The 18,178-nt window shown below is 44.4% G+C and overlaps 1 protein-coding gene across 1 annotated transcript in view; it reads left to right on the top strand.

Moving 5' to 3' along the window:
* The first annotated feature begins 263 nt into the window (after nt 1–263).
* The window catches only part of Hn (phenylalanine hydroxylase), a 105,213-nt gene continuing 87,298 nt past the window's right edge, over nt 264–18,178 (top strand). The window contains exon 1 of the mRNA XM_077673694.1: nt 264–431. Coding sequence (XP_077529820.1) covers nt 279–431 — 153 coding nt within the window. The 5' untranslated portion in view covers nt 264–278. The remainder of the gene's footprint in view (nt 432–18,178) is intronic.

The following is an 18,178-nucleotide window of genomic DNA, read 5'->3' on the forward strand; positions in this document are numbered from 1 at the left end:
AAACAAACGACCACATCAGCTGTTTTTTTTTTGTCGTCGGTTTGCAGGCACCGAGGAATAACCCGGAATTGGGAGCCATTTGTGTCTTCTCTGTTTACCGTTCCTCCCTGTTAATTGATGAGGTGACCCACAGTAAAAATTCCCGCCACTACTGCCTCAGACGTTAGGGCACAATCTTGTGCCTTGGCTCAGCTTGGACCATCCGAGGCCGTACCTGATAGACCGTTTACGAATGTGTTTTGACGGCGTGGTCGCCTTATCGCGTCCTTCCCTACGGCATGTTGGCATCTTCATCACTTACACTTTTATTCCTCGTGTCTTTGACCTCAGATGTAGTCTGTGCTTTTCTTCTTCCTGGTGTCGTTGCACAGACTTCTCCACGAGGGAAAAGTTTAGCTTGTTGGCATTGTGCTGAAACACTTGCAGACAAGGTGAGTAAAATTTAACTTGATTTCAATTTTGTTTTGCGCCATATTATAACATATTGCGAACATTTATTTGTTCTATGCTACTATTACCATCGAAGCGCACGAAATTTTAAAATTGAAGGTGAACAAGTCGAATGGAGAACGACACAGCCACGTACATACGTAACCATAAGTTTACTAAACGGGAACAACTGAGCTGCATCCCAAATATCCTGATACCTTTAGAAACTTTTATGTTCTTTTGTTCAAATAGGTCGTTCCTTCAGAAACCACATCTAACGCTAGAAAAATCCTGTATCAATTATTTCCTCATAGCCTGAAAACATTGCAGCATCTCTTTATTGATGGTTTTGTCCACCATGAGAAAACATCTAATTAAACTGCAATATAGACTAGACAACACCAAAGTTTTTTTTACAGCAATGCCATTTACAGTTTACCCAACAAAGTCTAAAAAAGACAAAGCTCTACTTTACCACAAAAGAATGAAGCAGCACGCGCACTACAAGAACCGACTAATGCATTGATCTATCACGTAATGCTAATAGGTTTCACCATGTCCAACTGTCAAAAAGTAACCTATCTTGAAAAATATGTTTTATTCGTGATCGACTGTACAAACAAGTGCTGAAGGCAACCTTCAAAACTTCACGTTCTTGCCACGCCGTTTCTGCTACCTTCAATAGCGCTAGAATCGCAGTTTACAAGCGGTTATAAGGGACCGCCAGTTTTCACCTAGATTTTTATGGCGAAAATAGGTCCCAGAAAAGACCGGCTCTTGTGTATTCAAGGTGAATTTGTGCGCAAAAAGGTCAGCAGAAACATACTAATTGTCTTCAAACAATTTCGATCAATCTGTTTTGGCACTCATCGATTAGCACTCAGTACGTCGAAAATTTAGCGTCGCCAGCGACATAACCGAGACATGGTAGGCAAAATGGCTGAAATCCCAAAAAGAATACACCATATGTAAAGATAAAAGAACGTAGTTGAATGTGGGTTTGAATAAAAATCGAACCCAGACTGTCGTCATTGCGGTCCGAGCCCGCATTCCCAACGTTACTACGAATTATTGTCGCAGACTTAAGGGGCACCCAGTGAGAATTCGTCATTGTGTTTGACTTAAAAACCTGTGTTATCTTGGGACAGGCACTATGTCCTACATAAATAATCTCAGCATTCTAATTACAGACGTAGCTATAGGCGAGTAGCACTGTACATTCCCGCAAAATTTCCTTCCTGCTTGGCGTTGTGATCGTGGGTATGGGCTGGCATGCTGTTAGGCTTAGCGTTATGCCGTCTGTTCTCTTTTCGCCAACCGGTAGCCAATGGCTCCTACCTGCTTCGACTGTGCTTCGCATGACGTAAAGCTCAACGTTACCACCAAACGCCTTGACAGAAAGGATATAACCACACAAAAGGGAAACGTGACGATACCTAAGAGAGGAAACGTGATTTAGGCACGAGCCTCTCCGTGCTTCGCCCTTCCGCCACTGCCTCGCCCAGTGGCGCTGCAGTCACCAGCGATTCACGGCGTTATGGCGCTGCCTACAATGCCAGCATATTCGTTCGGCGAACGGAGAGAACCGCTTTTGCATTTGTGTGGTTTCAAATAGATGGGGAAGGAAGTGTACTGGGGATATTTTTGAGTTCGGCAGAGACCTCACCTGCATACAACCCAGCGCGATGTAGGGAAAGTGTAAGGGAGTGAAGGGATAGAGGAGAGCGTTAAGAGATAGAGAAAGCGAGAGGCATTCAGTAAAACAGGAGAAGTTGTGAGGGGTTCTCGAAGCTTTACGAGCTATTTATCTCGTTAAATATAGTTACTTGTAGTGGTGTTGTGAAGTGCTTTAAGGTAAAAATTGTTTCTTTATAGCCATGTTATCTCGAAAAAAGAGGTTACGGATTTTAGCTTAGGCGTTTTAATTGCGTAGAAGTCACATTTTTGGCAATATCACGTTCGTTGAGTTAGATTTTTACGAATAGATCATTGAAGAATGAAACAAAGTTAACATATTATCGTCAAATTAATTACTGTGCTGTTGAAAGGTACCAATGGCGTGGGAAAAGAAATCCCATTCGTCAACTCCAGTCACACTCCTTACATATAACCGGGCGCCACCCTCCCCTTGTTTAAGTTCCTTTTTTACATAACAGAATGACCATTTAGGACCTGTACTTTATTAAAATACTATTTCGGGTATTTCTGTACAGGTAATTTAGTTTAGTGCATCACTTGGCTAACAAAACGTATATACTGCTGGTGGTGAGCTTACGCCACTTTGTTTAATTATACTCGGCACTATGGCACTTTACGGCCAAAGGAATACTTTCTCACCTGCGAAAATACAAGCAAAGGGCTCTAGGAATACCGGGCTTTGTCTTCAATTTAAGAGACCTATTTTAAATGAATAATGTACAGGTAATTGAGTTTAGTGCTCAACTTGGATAACAAAACGAACGTTGTCCTGGTTGTGAGCCTCCGCCGTTTCAACTAAATATATTCGGCACTATGCCAATTTCGAGGACAAAGTAATACTTCGCCACCTACAAAAATACAAGTTCTAGGCTTTTGTAAAAACAGCCTTTGTATTTTTCACTTAGGAAACTCAGTTTTTTTTTGTTTCTGAGTCACTTTGCGTTGTACCTCGAAAGGAGTAAAATATTTACACCCCGTTAAATAGACTTTCAGGTTCCAAAATTTTTATAAATAGGGCGGATTTTTTATATTATTTCTTCGTTGCTTGCAGTTGGTGCCTATGCAAATCACTGAAACGGATCCCAGTTTATAACTACGGTTTAAAATACTGCAGTAGGAGCTACATTCAGTCTTTGGCAGATATTATAGACGGGTTCAGAAGGACGAAAACCTTGCTACAATAAAAAAGATGGCTTGTTTTGGTAAAACCCCTGAGAAACCTGTAGGCGCTTCCAATGCGAAAGCATAACGTGTCTTATTAAACGCCTCTGAGTGCGGCTTCCAGTATTGCGTTCAGATTGTTGTGGCTGTTGCGGCATTCTGGAGGGTCAGAGGGGCACGTGCTTGATTTACGAAAAACACAACGCTCACGTTCAAGGCTGCACTCTCGGCTTTCAACGGTGTTCCGATTGCCAGCGCGGTAATTTACTTTCTTAATACTGCGAACGAAGCTCGGGCTCTGACCGCCTTTGTTCGCAGTCGCGTGGGAGCTGTACTTCGGTTACACACGCCAACGCCGACGCCAACGCCATACGCAGGCTTTGTCGCTCAATGGTCAGGTAATGCTTTGCACAAGAAATTACATTTCTTGCTGCTCACCGAAAAGTTTTGTTTGGGAAAAGGCGTCATCCACAATGACCATTTCTATAACTGGATCAAGCGTACTGCTTCTCAGGGGGACTCTTTTCCTTTGGTAAATCTGAAATGAGTTCTAGGTTTTACACTTCAGGAGTCTACAACTGCTACCAACTGGTTTGTTCAACGCCAGTTGTAAGCGATTTAATGTAACGTGACGTGTAGTTTAACGCAACGTCTAAGCTTGGTGGTCTAGTGAGTTTATAGCACCACGAGCAAGTAGAACACTTTCGTGTACACACGAGTATTGTAGCTACAAGATTAGGAAAACACTCAACAAATGAGGGCGTCTGTGCTGGTTGTTCGCATGTAACTGCGACAGCAAATCTCTTAAAGTTTGGCCTGGTTCTAAAAGCGTGTAGCGCGCTGCATACGCCCAACTATTGCGGCTACCGGGATAAGTAACAAGCAAAGAAATGTTTTGTTAAGTGCGCCGCTAGATACCTGTGAGGTTAGCAGTGGCCATTTGAAGTGAAACTATTATGTCCAGGGTTCTATATATTTTTCGTGTAAGCCAACATGATCTCCCGAGGCCTCACGAGCGGTCGAAGCGCCAGACGTTGGAGAACCATCGACCGATTGGGTATGCGACATGTTCAACACCAAAGTAACATGCCGTTCAAAACACTATCTGGTCTTCAGGCTTATACATTCAAACCCATGCACGTGCACCTTGAGGAGGTTATTTATCTTAAAGACATCATTCTCGAGATCGGTGGAGTCTAAATAAAAATTAGAGCCCCTTTCATAAGGGAAAGACTAAAATGCAAACCCTTCTTCGATGCAATGCGAGTCAAAGTCCACAATCCAAACTGCTTCAACGGTGTCACAATGGCGCAGTCGGATAGACTTGGACTTCATAACGCGAGAGACTCGGATTGAAGGACGACCACAGAAGCATTTTTTTTTCTTCATGCGTTTGGTGCGCCTTCGCTAATCATCATCGTTTTCTGAAGCCCATTGCATACAGTTGCCTTTTCTTCAGTGAGTTTTGAGTGGCAAACGACGCCATCGGTATGGCACATCAAGCTTCGCTTTAAAAGATCGTACTTGTATGTATGCGCCTTACCCATGCCGTTGTAACGCTAATAAATTTCAATGATACCTTGCACACAATTTTGGTCTCACGTCTATGTCGTCTCCAACATAGCTTCGCTAGTGATCCGTATTCACAGATTAAAATGGCTCATGAATTTCAGCACTGTAACCGTTCTGAAGCATGTAATAAACACGAATAGATAAACACTCTTCTTTTATGGTTTTCTGTTATGACAAGTAACAGCTCCGCTTCGCAAGATAAAATACATCTGCGCGCAATTGTAATTAGGGTAGGTAACCTGCCACCTTTTCTAAACGTCTGATCGACCACAGTGTTTCATAAATGCCATGGCTATTTCGCGATATTTCAACCAATTCTATATTCCTTTGTTTCGCGGAACTTTCTGTGCCATTTATAACCATTAATGCTTAACACTCAATAGCGGGCTCTACTCGTAATCAACATGATCACTTTCCGTTATTTTCAACCAAATATTATAGTCACACCCACAACCACCAGATCCGCGTACGAAGCTTTGAAGCGCATGTGGGAAAACATCTTTGTGTTCTAAGACACAAAATATTGAAGTCACAAAATATACATTTACTGACTATGATCCCATACTCACCGCTATCGCACTGGCTCACGTTACCCACTAAAACTGTCAAGTCATGCTCATACTTCGGTTTACCTGACTTTAAATTAAACATACTGCCGCTTGTACCTTGTGTAAGCACGATTCCAAAGCATCAATGCACAACTCCTCAATTTCAACTGTATTTTTTCGCATAGTTTCATCCCCAGGGTGCAGCCATCCTTCTTACAAGGTGTACAGGTAAGTTCCTAGGGTTGTACCTAAGGGAGCCATGAAAATAAAATATAGGGTTAGGACACTCAAAAGACAGTTTTGTCCCTCTAACAGTACTTTCAGTTTCTTGCAAACTTCAAGCAAATAGCCAACATATTACGGAAAACATACGAAGCCGTAGCGACTCCCCGGTCGCTATCCGGCGATTTATGTATTACGTCACAAGATTTTGTTTGTGCGACTGGCGGCCGCTCTCCTGAGCAACTCCAAAAGACTATTATTGGGCGACTCTAGTAGGGTTCTAGGCCTGACCCACAATACGTACGTCACTCCTGCGCGTATGACGTCACTGTGGCGCTCAATGCTAAAGTTTTTCATAGTTCCTCATATTTTTGGTCAAAAAATTCACGCATCTCCACTAAAGGAAATCATGAAGAGTGGGTGATATACCGGGGGATTGTTCTTACCGTGAATCACCCGTGACATTACCCAGTCGCGCATGTACATGAGTGACAACGCGTTTGTACAGTATATACAATTAGAACCCAATCCAATCCGATACAATTCAATTTATTCCAATCCAATTCAATCCAAATCCAGTAAAATCCGTTGCTCCTCGCGCATGTGCTACACTGTGAACAAGGATGCCAAGGGACAAGCCACGGACAAAGCGAGGTCCTAAGGTGCTTCGCCCCTAAAAGGCATTGTTTGCAACTGGAGTGGAGTGGAGTGAGTTACCTTGGACTAGTTCTCTCAAACTCAATAAAAATGTTTTCTATCCTCAGGGCCCCTTTACAGATTGCTCTAACCACCTGCCACCCCTCTGTGAACATCATCAATGGCTGCCATATGTTACAAAATGAGTGCATTCCAACGTGGAAGGCGTTTGAAATTAGCGAGAATAGCATTTTCTTTCGGCACACGCTGTCATAAAAGTGCGAACGGTGGGTGCGTCGGGAGATAACTAGGCACGCGCAGTGCACTATCACTATCGTCCGGCTACCGGGTCACTCAACCTGTCTACTCTCTGCCCTCGCCTCCGTCACACTATACTCCTCAGTGATAACCATGGACGGGATAAGAGCCAACTTCAGACAAGCCGCCATGGCTCAATAGCTGAGCGGTTGGGCTACTGAGCACGCTACGGCGGTGTCAACTTCCAACCGCGGAGGCTGTTTCTCATGAATGCCGAAAAGGAAAACGGCGCTCAATCGAACTTTCGCCGAAGGTACACCCGGGTTATGAGGCGCGCGGTGTTGGAGGGCTCCAAACTAAATTTTCTCACCTCTACTTATTTAACGTGCGCGTAAATCTCGACCCATGTTCCTTTTCACTTTTTGCCTTCGTACGAGAAGCAGCCACCGCTGCCGGGATCGAATCCGCATCTTTTTTCTCAGCAAAACGACGTCTTAGGCACTGCTCCACCGTGGCGTATACATAACTAGATAAGCATTTGCAAACCAGAGGAATATAATTAAGTCCACATACTATCGCAAAGCCACACTACCACCTCACAGAGTTCTTGAAAGTTACTTTCGATTTGCGTAACGCAAAATGAGAGCTTCTGGGGTCACCGTGGTTAGCCCAGGTACTGAGGTCTGTGTACGTTGACTTCACGCCTGTCTACAACAATGAAAACAGCAGCTGTGCGATAACCCTCGGCAACTAAACCAACCTTACACCTGACTGCCTATCAAGACTTGTCGGTCCAACGCTGCTTCCCAAGAGTGTATTATCTCGTATTTTGTACTTGAACAGCCCAGTGCGGTGCCTCTTTACGGCTGAGAAAACTACAACGCACCCTCTCAGAGCCACCCCATCAGAGGCACAGTCAACCTTCACGGCGGGAAAAGAGCTCGCCGCTACTATTCTTCAAAGATGCTCAGACAGCACCTGTTGTAGTTTCCCTTGGAACCATACACGAAGCCTGTTGCTCTGCGTCTCGCCCACCGAGACATCTCCGCCGTTAGTGTCATCTGAGTCCTTCGTATTGCTGTGGGGACATCTAACGCACAAGGCCGATTCAGACGGCGCAGAACACCTATCTTCACGGCCCTCTGGGTACGCTCACGTGACCGGTTTCAGTTCCGCCCCTTGACGTGCCTAGTCCGTCGACGGCTGTTCAAAAAGCTTGGACTTTTTTCACGCGCAATGTTGGCCGGGACCGCGGCCCCAAAACCAGTTTTTGAGCAAGCAATGGCGCGTTTCCGTTGGGTGGCTCTGGTGGTACTGGCCAGGTGGCCTGCTCCAGTGCAGGGGCAGTATTGCTTTGCGGCCGGCAAAGCCCCGCTCACCCTCCGTGTTTCAAATATCTTGTTGAGCTCGCATGGTGTGCATTGATTAACAAGTACAAAGATAAACTTTGCGGCTTTTTGCAGATGATGAACTATTCGAAACCTTTCTTGCGCGCCTTTTGTTTGCGTAGGGTGGCTTTTTTTTCAGTACATTTGTAGGCATGGGAACAATTGCAGGACCATAAAAAAGTCGCTTTTATGGTCTTGAACTGCCCGAAAATGCTATAACGTAGTACCAAACAAACACAGTAGCGTGTAATATGACATAATCTGCAAAGCAGGCCGCTACGTGTATACAAAATAATGGTTTTAATTACTGTGTTTCTTCATATCACAATTCCTACCTGACTGCGTATGTGCCCTTACAATCTCCTGGTTTCGATAAAGAACACTCGTCTAAATTTGTAGCGTGGAATGTGTCTTATTCCACTTTCTTGCTTTGCCGAAGTCGTTATTATTAGCTTCATCCTGATATTATTGAGCCGCCAATGTAGTTGCTAATTTTCATCAGACTGGCCTTGCCTTAGTTGGGTACATTATATCAGAAGCAATATTTCTTGCATCTCCGTGACGTCAGTAGCTACTGTTGTCAAAACCAGTCCCCGGTTTCCTTTGCAACAATCATTCAATATATTTTCTTGGCGCTGCACGCTGTTCGTAAACCCGGGTACAAAACGCCGAATGGATTGCAGTCCCAGTCACATTTCTAGAAGTTTGATTTTTAAAATAAAAAATCCTTTTTTCCAGTGAGCGGATGGTGCGTTAGCGACCCACTGTGTAGAATATTGCAATTTATTACGTGAGTGTCATTGCCAGCACATTGTGACCGCTACGAAGTATCCAAGCTGTCATTTGTTGTGGGCTTTCTTAGAAAATAACAAAAGTGCGCAACAGTACACACTTCGAGAAAATATGATTTGTTGACAGCATTACCAAATCATCAGGGAGGCGCACTACACACCTGTAGCGTACTCATTTCAAACACAAATAAAAAGATCGCACGTAAGCGTCGCTTCAGCACCTACCCAGAAAGTGCGTGGGCTAAAAACTAAGAAATGAAACAAGGAATAGGTTAGAGGAGCACTGAATATGCAAATGAAACGGATAGGTGAAACTTACCTCTGGTCTCTTTCGGGCCTCGAAGCCAATGTAGGGACTTTTCTATACAGCTGTCGCACTTTTTCTCACACAATGGAGGAATTTAACCACGAGAGCAAGCATTGAAAATTGAAACCCTTGCATAATTGAGGAGATGGCCAAACGCAAACAGCTTTTCCCGTATTCACAAATCGTCCGTGGGTGCACCTCCAAGAAATTGTACCTTCACCAGCGCCCACTGGTACAGGTGAGAGCAAAGAAAAAACGTGTTCGTATAGAAGCTTTTCGGAAGTTCCCAGAAATAGCACGGTTGAATATCCCATGGCCTCACAAAACATCTGAAATTTCAATATTTAAGCCAGCCCGGAACCGTTTAGGCAATGGCCTTTGAAATCGCGCTCCTCCAAAACCCTTTTATTTTGTTTAAACAAGCAGAAATTGCTGTCTGTGGAAGCCGAAAAATTAAATGCGCCATTCGTCACAGAGAGCCCCTTGATGTTTGTTATCCAAATAGTACTCCGACAGAGGGGTTCAATAAAAAAACTAAATAATACGAACCTCTCTGTGAATAACGTATTTAATGCCTGTGCTACACGGTAAGTTTTTATTGACAATTGGACACTCGTCTAGAACTTCTACCTATGTATTTACAATAGGCCAGTCGATAGAGCATCGGTTCAACGGCCTTCCTAAGGCCTTTGAAACGACCCTGTAGCGCAGGTATAATACAAATTGGATGCAAAGTTCAGCGTTACCCAGAGGCTTCGGAAGTGTTTCCAAGGTGGGTAGGCTCAAACCAATCGACGGTTATTAATAATGTTATGGCTATTCCTCGGCACGATAAACACGATTGATTGATGAATTGGTTGGTGGAATGCCTGATTGATTCTTCGTTTTATTTTTATTTATTTATTTATTTATTTATTTATTTATTTATTTATTTATTTATTTATTTATTTATTTATTTATTTATTTGTAGTAATCACATTTATAATTCTAGAAACTAGAGCGCGTTTTCGCGGTGTCTCAAATGTATGGCTTTTTTCACACAGGTTTGCCCTACCCATTGAAACTTGAACCAGAAGCCTAATATTTTAAGAGCGCTTTACCTTTTGCAAACATCCTACACACAGCAATAATTAAAGTTATTTGTTTCGTTAGGGAAAAGCAATTGTACCCTCTGCGTGGCACTTGAACTGCACTGTACGCCTTCTCGCGTGAAACAGTTACGACGTCGTGAATAAAATCACTAAAAGCAAATCATATACTTGTCGAATTACAAAACGCTGAGGCGCTAGTAATAGCAATGCATCACGAACAAGCTACAAATAGAAAACAAACAAGGCGAATTGGTGGAATGAGGAACAAAAAGCTTGGCAGACGGGCTGAACGTTCTGGCTCATTGACTCGCTCGTGTTTTTTAAATGCAGAGCATTTCAGTAACTCACGATGTTACCCGCGTTGACGTCCGTAGTCGTAGTCCGCATCCCTCCCCCTACACTATAGAAAAAAAATATTATCCGGCGCCTGGCTTCGATCCCTCGACCCTGCCGGCGGAACGCAATGTACATGGTGCTCTACGCACTGCGCCACAAAGCCGACACAGAATGGGAGGCTACAAACCAGCCTTATATCCTTGACTCATTCAAACTACGTCAAGAAGCTGCTGATACAACGCATTCACTACCACCAACTCCCCAAACATTAAACGTTAACGCAATACACCCACCCCTTATGCGACGCATTTACTCGAGTCCCCCTCGAGGGGAGATGGGCCCAATTTTTAAATGCAGAGCATTTCAGTAACTCCCGATATCACCCGCGTTGACGTCCGTCGTAATCCGCACCGTCGTTGTCCGCACCCCTCCCCCTACACTATATAAAAAAAATACTATCCGCCGCCTGGTTTCGATCCCTCGACCCTGCGGGCGGAACGCAATGTACATAGTGCTCTACGCACTGCGCCAAGCCGACACAGAATGGGAGGCTACGAACGCGCCTTATATCCTTGACTCATTCAAACTACGTCAAGAAGCTGCTGATACAACGCATTCACTACCACCAAACTCCAAAAAAAGTGGCAGTGCAACGCCAGCATGCGCGGGAGGGAAAACAAGCACAAAAAGAACAGAACTCCTGCTAGCGCAGTTTCAGTCAGGGGGCGCGCCAGCACTGCGAAGGCGGGAAATTTGACATGCGTCGGGTGGTAGCAGTGAGCGGATAACGGCGCTACAGCCCATTATGGCGAATCAGTGCTCTGCATTTCCCACAGTTTTCACGTAGAGTGGAACGGCTGTAACTTTTTCCGTGGGATTTGGACCACTCCACCCAGTTTTTTAAGAGCCATGATTTGTGTTCTTCCAAGACCAGCGGATGGGCTGAGCCGCTTAGTTGCGGGAGCGAGAGGCCTCAACCCCACTGACGCCATCCTTCCCCAGCCATAGCCATTAGCAATTTCTGTTGTACTGCTATTACACTTTTATAATATAACGTTTTCTCTTCGAGCTCATCGGTGTAGAATATTTCTTATCGATGTGCAATATCCATGCTATTAATTTTGTCAGATCATTTTTGGTAATTTTTTTCTGTATTCTTCTTTCTGTTGTTTTTTTTATTCTGTATGAACAATTTTCTTCATTACCGCTATTATAAACATCAAAGGTGTTACTTCCACCTTATCTGCGTTTGTGTGTAATGCGAGGCGTCAAACGATCCTGGCTGTTTGGGTACTGGGCAAATAATGCCACGCATTAAAATAAATTTGGGTTATTAGTGTGCTGGAACAATGGAAAAAGCTCACTGGGGACGTGATTCGGCGCCTTTCCTGGCCACCATCAATCGCATCAGCAAAAACAGCAGGCACGAGTTGTTTCCAGAATGTCAGTGCATTATACTGTCGCCACATTCATACCTTATCTTTTTATAGGTGATGCAACCATGCATGTTCATACATGCGCCTGATGCCTCATCCAGTGGTAACTACTGCAGGCTCGTTTAGATCATCAACACTGCAAAATATTAACAATTTTTGGGGACAAATGACTTATTACCACAAGGAACTCTCTTCATTTTTTTGGTCACTGAGAGCTATGCCAAACGCTATGATGCAACCCAATAGTCTGCATCCGCAAATATTAGCACACTCATTCTCTTGGCGCCGACTGGCACCTCAGAGCAAGAAGCAACGAAACAGAAAAAGAAAACACAATATCATGAAGTCTCGTAAGGCATAAAGAATAAGAAAAGTTCATACGCATTTCGAAGAATTTTCCCGACCTCAAAATTCCTCACGCACTATTCCGTCTAAAATTTGACCCAGTCAGACTAAGAGCATCTAACCCAACCTGCAATGAACTACAAATTGAGAGCATCGCCGGTGGGTAAGCTTTGCCCAAATACACACAGAAATCCTAGACGAAACATGTTTTCAACTAGTCTCAGAAACTGACACTTCGCTTTTCTTCTCTTTGTACATTAACGAATACGGTATGCAGTTGATTTGGTTTTGAAAAAAAAACATTGTAGACACAATACAAACAAAGAAAGGCGCCCCTGAAAGAGTTTCTTCCTAAAAATGCCGGTATTTAGTTTCCGTTGGCTCTGTGTGGAATCTCTTGAAGTCTACAGGAGGCTTTTAGCCCTGGACGATATTTCATTTTGCTGCCACTCACCTTGGAACAATTCGACCCGGCACAAAATCCTTTCAGACGTGTTTACCCTACGACCTTATTTGGCTTTGCACAACCGGCGCTTCTTGTCGAATGTGCGAGAGCTTTACGTCAGACCGAAACGAGAAACCGTGGCTTGTACTTTGTCCTCATATTTTTGCGACAAGAGATTTAGTATGCAAGGCACCGCGTTGGCAACCATAACCTGCCTCCCCTTAGTATGAGTGCTGGGCAAGATTACTTAAGTGCATCATTGTGTTGTAATACCACACCATGATTCATCCGGAGTACGCGACATTACTGACACATTGTTCGAAAGTTTTAGTGCCGAGTAGTTGGAATCAACCTAATGAGTTTCGGTGTTCAGTTTCAGAAGCTCCACACTTGATACTGTCCGTCCACTCTTTGCCAGCCTTTTGCATTCAGTGCAGCAATACTCATTGTTATTACGTCTGCTACCACTGTGCTTCACTTAACACAACACTTACAAGCCCATTAGACATATAATATCATTTCCACGAGTCCTTCGTAATGGCAGTCAATCTATAAAAAAACAACCACTCCTTCTGGGTACTAGCTTAGCATCTCCGCTTTTCGCCGTTTAATGAAAATCAGGTTCTTGAGAGCGGCACCTGAATTTAAACCTTGTTCACCATTCATTGACGCTGGTGTTTTCACAGAGATAACGGACTAATTTAAGGAATTCTTGGCGCATCGTCAAGCCACGATTCTCGAGCTGATGTTTCCGACTTTGTCCATAGTCACATCTTGGGTACTCGCATCCTTTGTGGGCTCTTATTGAGGCGCTTCACTGGGCAGCTTAGATGTTGTGGCTGAAGGAATTGCTAGCCATGTACCTACTGCCGGAGTAGCTGGTGCTGACTCATCGCACTGGTCTGTTCGCAGGTAAATTTCACTCACCCTTTGCGGGAACGTCTGAACAGGTGGTCCAGAATCCATTGGCTTTTCGTGTGAAAGTTAGTGTTATAGTACTCCTCTAGTATCGACACCGCTTAATACCGGAGGGCCAGGCAGAACGCCATTCTCATGGTTCACTCCCCACCGGGCATTAACAATAACCTGTACATTTCTGAGACAGCGGGCCGCTGGGCTTTCTTCGCCTGATTCCCGCCCATGACGTCATTCGTTAGGCTGCACGCTAACGCAATAATAGAGGCCTCCGCTCTCTGCCCACAACGCCGACATTGGCAGCGCCGAGGGGCCGACACAAGTGGTTTGAATATTCAACCCTGGCGCACCCGAAAAAACCCAGTGTGGAAAGAAAGCAGATTATTGGAAAGCATATAAGGGATGACTACGAGTAAGGAGCATTGTATGCCGCCACTGACTCAACGGATGGGCACCCAATTTAACGAAAATAAAAACAAACTGCTGTGTTACGCTACGCTCCTACAAACCAAACCGCCGGCTGCCCAAATTTTTCCCATATGAAAATCAATAGCACAGTGCTGTGTTAAGCGAAGATCCTAGAAACCGCCGGCTGCCCAAATTTTTCCCTTAAGTAACATAAAAAAAGTTTAGTCTGTAAAAGTTGCGGAGTTACATTAAGCAGTTCAATTTCCTTGCCCTGCGGCTATGCATCGATGACTGTGAACAAACGCTTGGGAAATGCATTAATGCAAGCTAACTTTTACTCAAGGCCTATCTCATTTTGTTCACGGCTTACCACGTCATGAATGAGCATGCCTCTAATAAGGGCTCACGGAAGTTAGAAGCGCCGTGAGGTCATTTCTCAAGATAAGCATGCAGATAAAGGGTATTGAGGCCAACATCGCCGGCATTTAAACCGCACTTTGCTGATTTATTTTGGCTATGAACTCCGTACGACGATTAGGCAAAGTACCGCTGCTCTAAGCTCCAAAAGGAAGAGGCCAAGGCACCGCTCAGAACATCCTCTTCTGCCCCAGGTAGTATGAAAGATAATAAAACGTTAATGGAAGCTCTCACTTGTACGTAGTTATCAGAGAAGACTCGTGGCTAAGTCGTTGCTGATAACAAAGTGTAAACTACGGGCTTCCTATTCGCGTTTTATGACCTGTTTTAAGATACGACGGGATAAAGAAAATTCATTTAGGGCCTGTAGCTTTCGGTGAAACAAAAAAAAAGCCATTACCTACAATATATTGGCCGTTATCCAGCCGTGTTAGCGTACTCGAACGGTGGTCTATCGAAGGTCCACAGGAAACTATACGCAAATGACTCATGACCATTCACCAGAATCAGGCACTGTAATCAAGACAAGACTTCAATATCCGCCATTTAAATTATTGTCCTTCGAGAATCATCGTAATTGAATGGACATTGGTCAGGAGACATCGGTAATATTTCATAGCACGTTAACGTTATCATCCGTTTTTTTTCGTTAGGAATAAACAGTCATTAATAATAAGCAACCTCACTATAAAAGCCTGCCCCATGGCGGCTTGATCATTACCCATAATTAAAGTTTAAATCTACGTTTTCTGACGCCAACTTGTACATGTACCTTACGCCTTGCGTCGAGCGACGTCTACTCTTTAATCTGGACGAACTGGAGGTTTTCGAAATCCGTCAAAAAATTACATGGGTTGAACACGTTTAAATCGAGTTATTACCTGCTAAAGCATAGACTGTGCACATAGTGTTTTGTGAAACTTTGCTTTTGCTTGCTATTTCGCAGCCTGCAGTCTAGCTATATATACATCACTACTGGATAACTGGATTCACTTGAACAACATTACTCCTATTCTTATTCTTATATTTTCACTAATTTGCAAGAGCACTCTCAGCAGCTCAGTCTGAGCGCCATTGATACCCAGACTCACAGACCAAGCGCGGACAAAGCGGTATCTTCCATTTCGCGCATTCTGTGTTTCTCTAGTATTCGCTACTATAAACTAAGCCAGCGCAGTGTTTTCGTATAACTCTCGCCTAGTCTCGTGGTTCGCTTGCAGTGAACCACACGAACGCACGGGCAGCAGTAGCTTGATGATAAGGGCAGCTGAAGGAGCAGTTTCCTCCTCGCCCAGTCCCGTGGTAACGAGGCTTCGAAGTTCAGAACAACTTAACCGATAAGAAAGAAAGGCTCAACGTGCGTGCCGGCTGCTGAACGTCATTGCGAAGCTATGAATGACCATGGAAAATGTAGCGCAGTAGAGCTTACGCTGTAAAAGCCCACTTACATGGTTTCAAATTTTGTCAAATATAGCACCATTCGGGGCATCTAACCTATAAATCTGTGTCCTCGCACTTAGCGGCGTAGTGCCCTAATATCTGGGCAACTGGGACAGGGGACTGATAATGCGATTTAACGTTCAGATTTATGTATTTTGCCTAAGACAATGTGTGGTACAGATGTAATAGAACGAAAATGAAGCGTACATACGATGCGCATAATCAAGCTTTCTTTGCAATTTTTGAACGCAGCCTCAAACTTGACTATGTATCCTGATGGCGAAACTGCCCATTTTACGGCGCTAGAAACACGCTCCCATTTTCTTCGAGTTCTTTAACAAATCTTAGGGGAGATAAGTGACTGTTAAATTGGAGCTAAATCAGTGCGAAATCTCTGTACCGAACATTTCGTAAAAAATTTTCTTCGACACACAAGAAGCAAGCAGTACCATAAAAGGTACTCTATTCAAGTCAGCATAGCTAGGTCACCTAAACCACCCGCCGCGGTGGCTCAGTGGCTAAGGCGTTGCGCTGCTGAGCACGAGGTCGCGGGTTCGATTCCCGGCCGCGGCGGCCGCTTTTCTGATGGAGGCGAAAAGCAAAAACGTCCGTGTGTACGAGATTTCGGCGCACGTTAAAGATCCCCAGGTGGTCAAAATTAATCCGGAGCCCTCCACTACGGCGCGCCTCATCGCCTGCGTTGCGTTGGCGCGTTAAACCCTACAATCAATCAATCAGGTCACCTGAACCCAAACCCAATGTTCAATCAGCAAAACCCTCGGAATAAAGACGTTCTGGCATTCTGAATGTATCAATTTCTTCCCTCTTTTAGCACGTTCGAGGCGGTACTTTTTCTTTCCTTCACGGAAACATCCACCAGCAGTCCAGGAAGCCCTCGCCGAGGAGCCTGTCATTGCATTTGACTTGGTTTTAATGCAACATACATTGCGTGGGAGAATTGGCTGCGGCAATTTTACGTTATAATTTCAGCTCTTCCGCATTCGGTGGGGGGCTGCATAATGCGTATAGGTTTTTTTTACTCTCCTAGGAAACCCTAGTATTTAGGTAATGAAGGCAAATCTCAAGTTACAATTAAAGAATTATACGCGCCGTTCTACCCATTTGTGTAATATGAGCAACGCAGTTTAACCCCTTAAAAGGGCAACTTTGCGTGCAAAGCTTATTAATTTTAACTACAATTCAATGGAGACAAATGTAAAAAATTTGCACAGTTTTTCTGCAACTAAAACCAAAATGTCTCCGTTGCCTCCAAAGTACGTTCAATTCATTCAAACATATGCGGCGTTAGGCACAAAAGTCCTACCACGTTTATTGCAAACGTCACCTAGACACACAAATAAGTGTGGAAGATAAGGAATCCCCAGGGCAATTTACAAGCTACTTTACCGCGCTAGCTTTACGACGTATAACAGCATGCTTGTGCGTTAGGCGGGCAAAATCAAGCATGCTTGTGCTTGTGCTTAGGCGGGGAAAATCAAACCCAAAGTAAAAAAGGGCGTAAGCTTGCAACACGAGCTACTCACTCTCGAAATTGAGTGCATCTACTTGTGAAGTGGCAGGAATTGGTGGCTAAATAGTAGCTGCACAGCCTACATGGCGCTGCCCCGGGCTAATGCTGCAAAATACCTTCCATTGCGCAGACGAGATATAATACGACATGGGTAAACTGGCAAAAGTGACACTCACACTTACGTAAGCCTGTCATTCAGGCCGGCTTACGTAAGCGTGAGTGTCCCTTACGTAAGTGTGAGTGTGAGCCATACCCAGTCTTCGATGAAACTATTACAATGTAGCGAAAACAAGGGCCCTACAAGTCCCAAGACATAAAATAATTAAAGCCGTTCCACTCAATGTGAAAGCTATCGGAAGTGAAGAGTTGTCATTTGCCTTAATTGGCTGTAGCGCCGTTATCCGCTCACTTCTACCACCCAATGCAAATCAAATTTCCCGCCTTCGCAGTGCTCCCGCGTCCCCTGCCTGGAACTGCGCCAGCGGGAGTTCTGTTCTTTTTGTGCTTGCTTTTCCCCCCGCACGTGCCGGCGTTGCACTGCCACGAACCAACCCAACGAGCGTTCCTAATTAAATGAACGTGAGCGCTGCCGGTTAATTACGTATATTTTGCCTCAAAGGTACTTACAGTTTTCTTTTTACGCTAAACAACGCGGAGATGTATGAAAAGCGCCAGCGATTCACGAGTTTTGAAAGTTTATGACTATATAAAAAGGCTTCGCTTTCAAAGCCTCTGGGTGACGCCGCGACGACAGCGGCTGGGACGGAATGCCGTGCACGTGGCTCTACTTGGGTCGAGCGAGCG

Source organism: Haemaphysalis longicornis, unplaced genomic scaffold (assembly GCF_048455015.1).
Source record: "Haemaphysalis longicornis isolate Haplotype H1 unplaced genomic scaffold, Haemaphysalis longicornis Haplotype H1 scaffold_6, whole genome shotgun sequence".
Lineage (NCBI taxonomy): Eukaryota > Metazoa > Arthropoda > Arachnida > Ixodida > Ixodidae > Haemaphysalis > Haemaphysalis longicornis.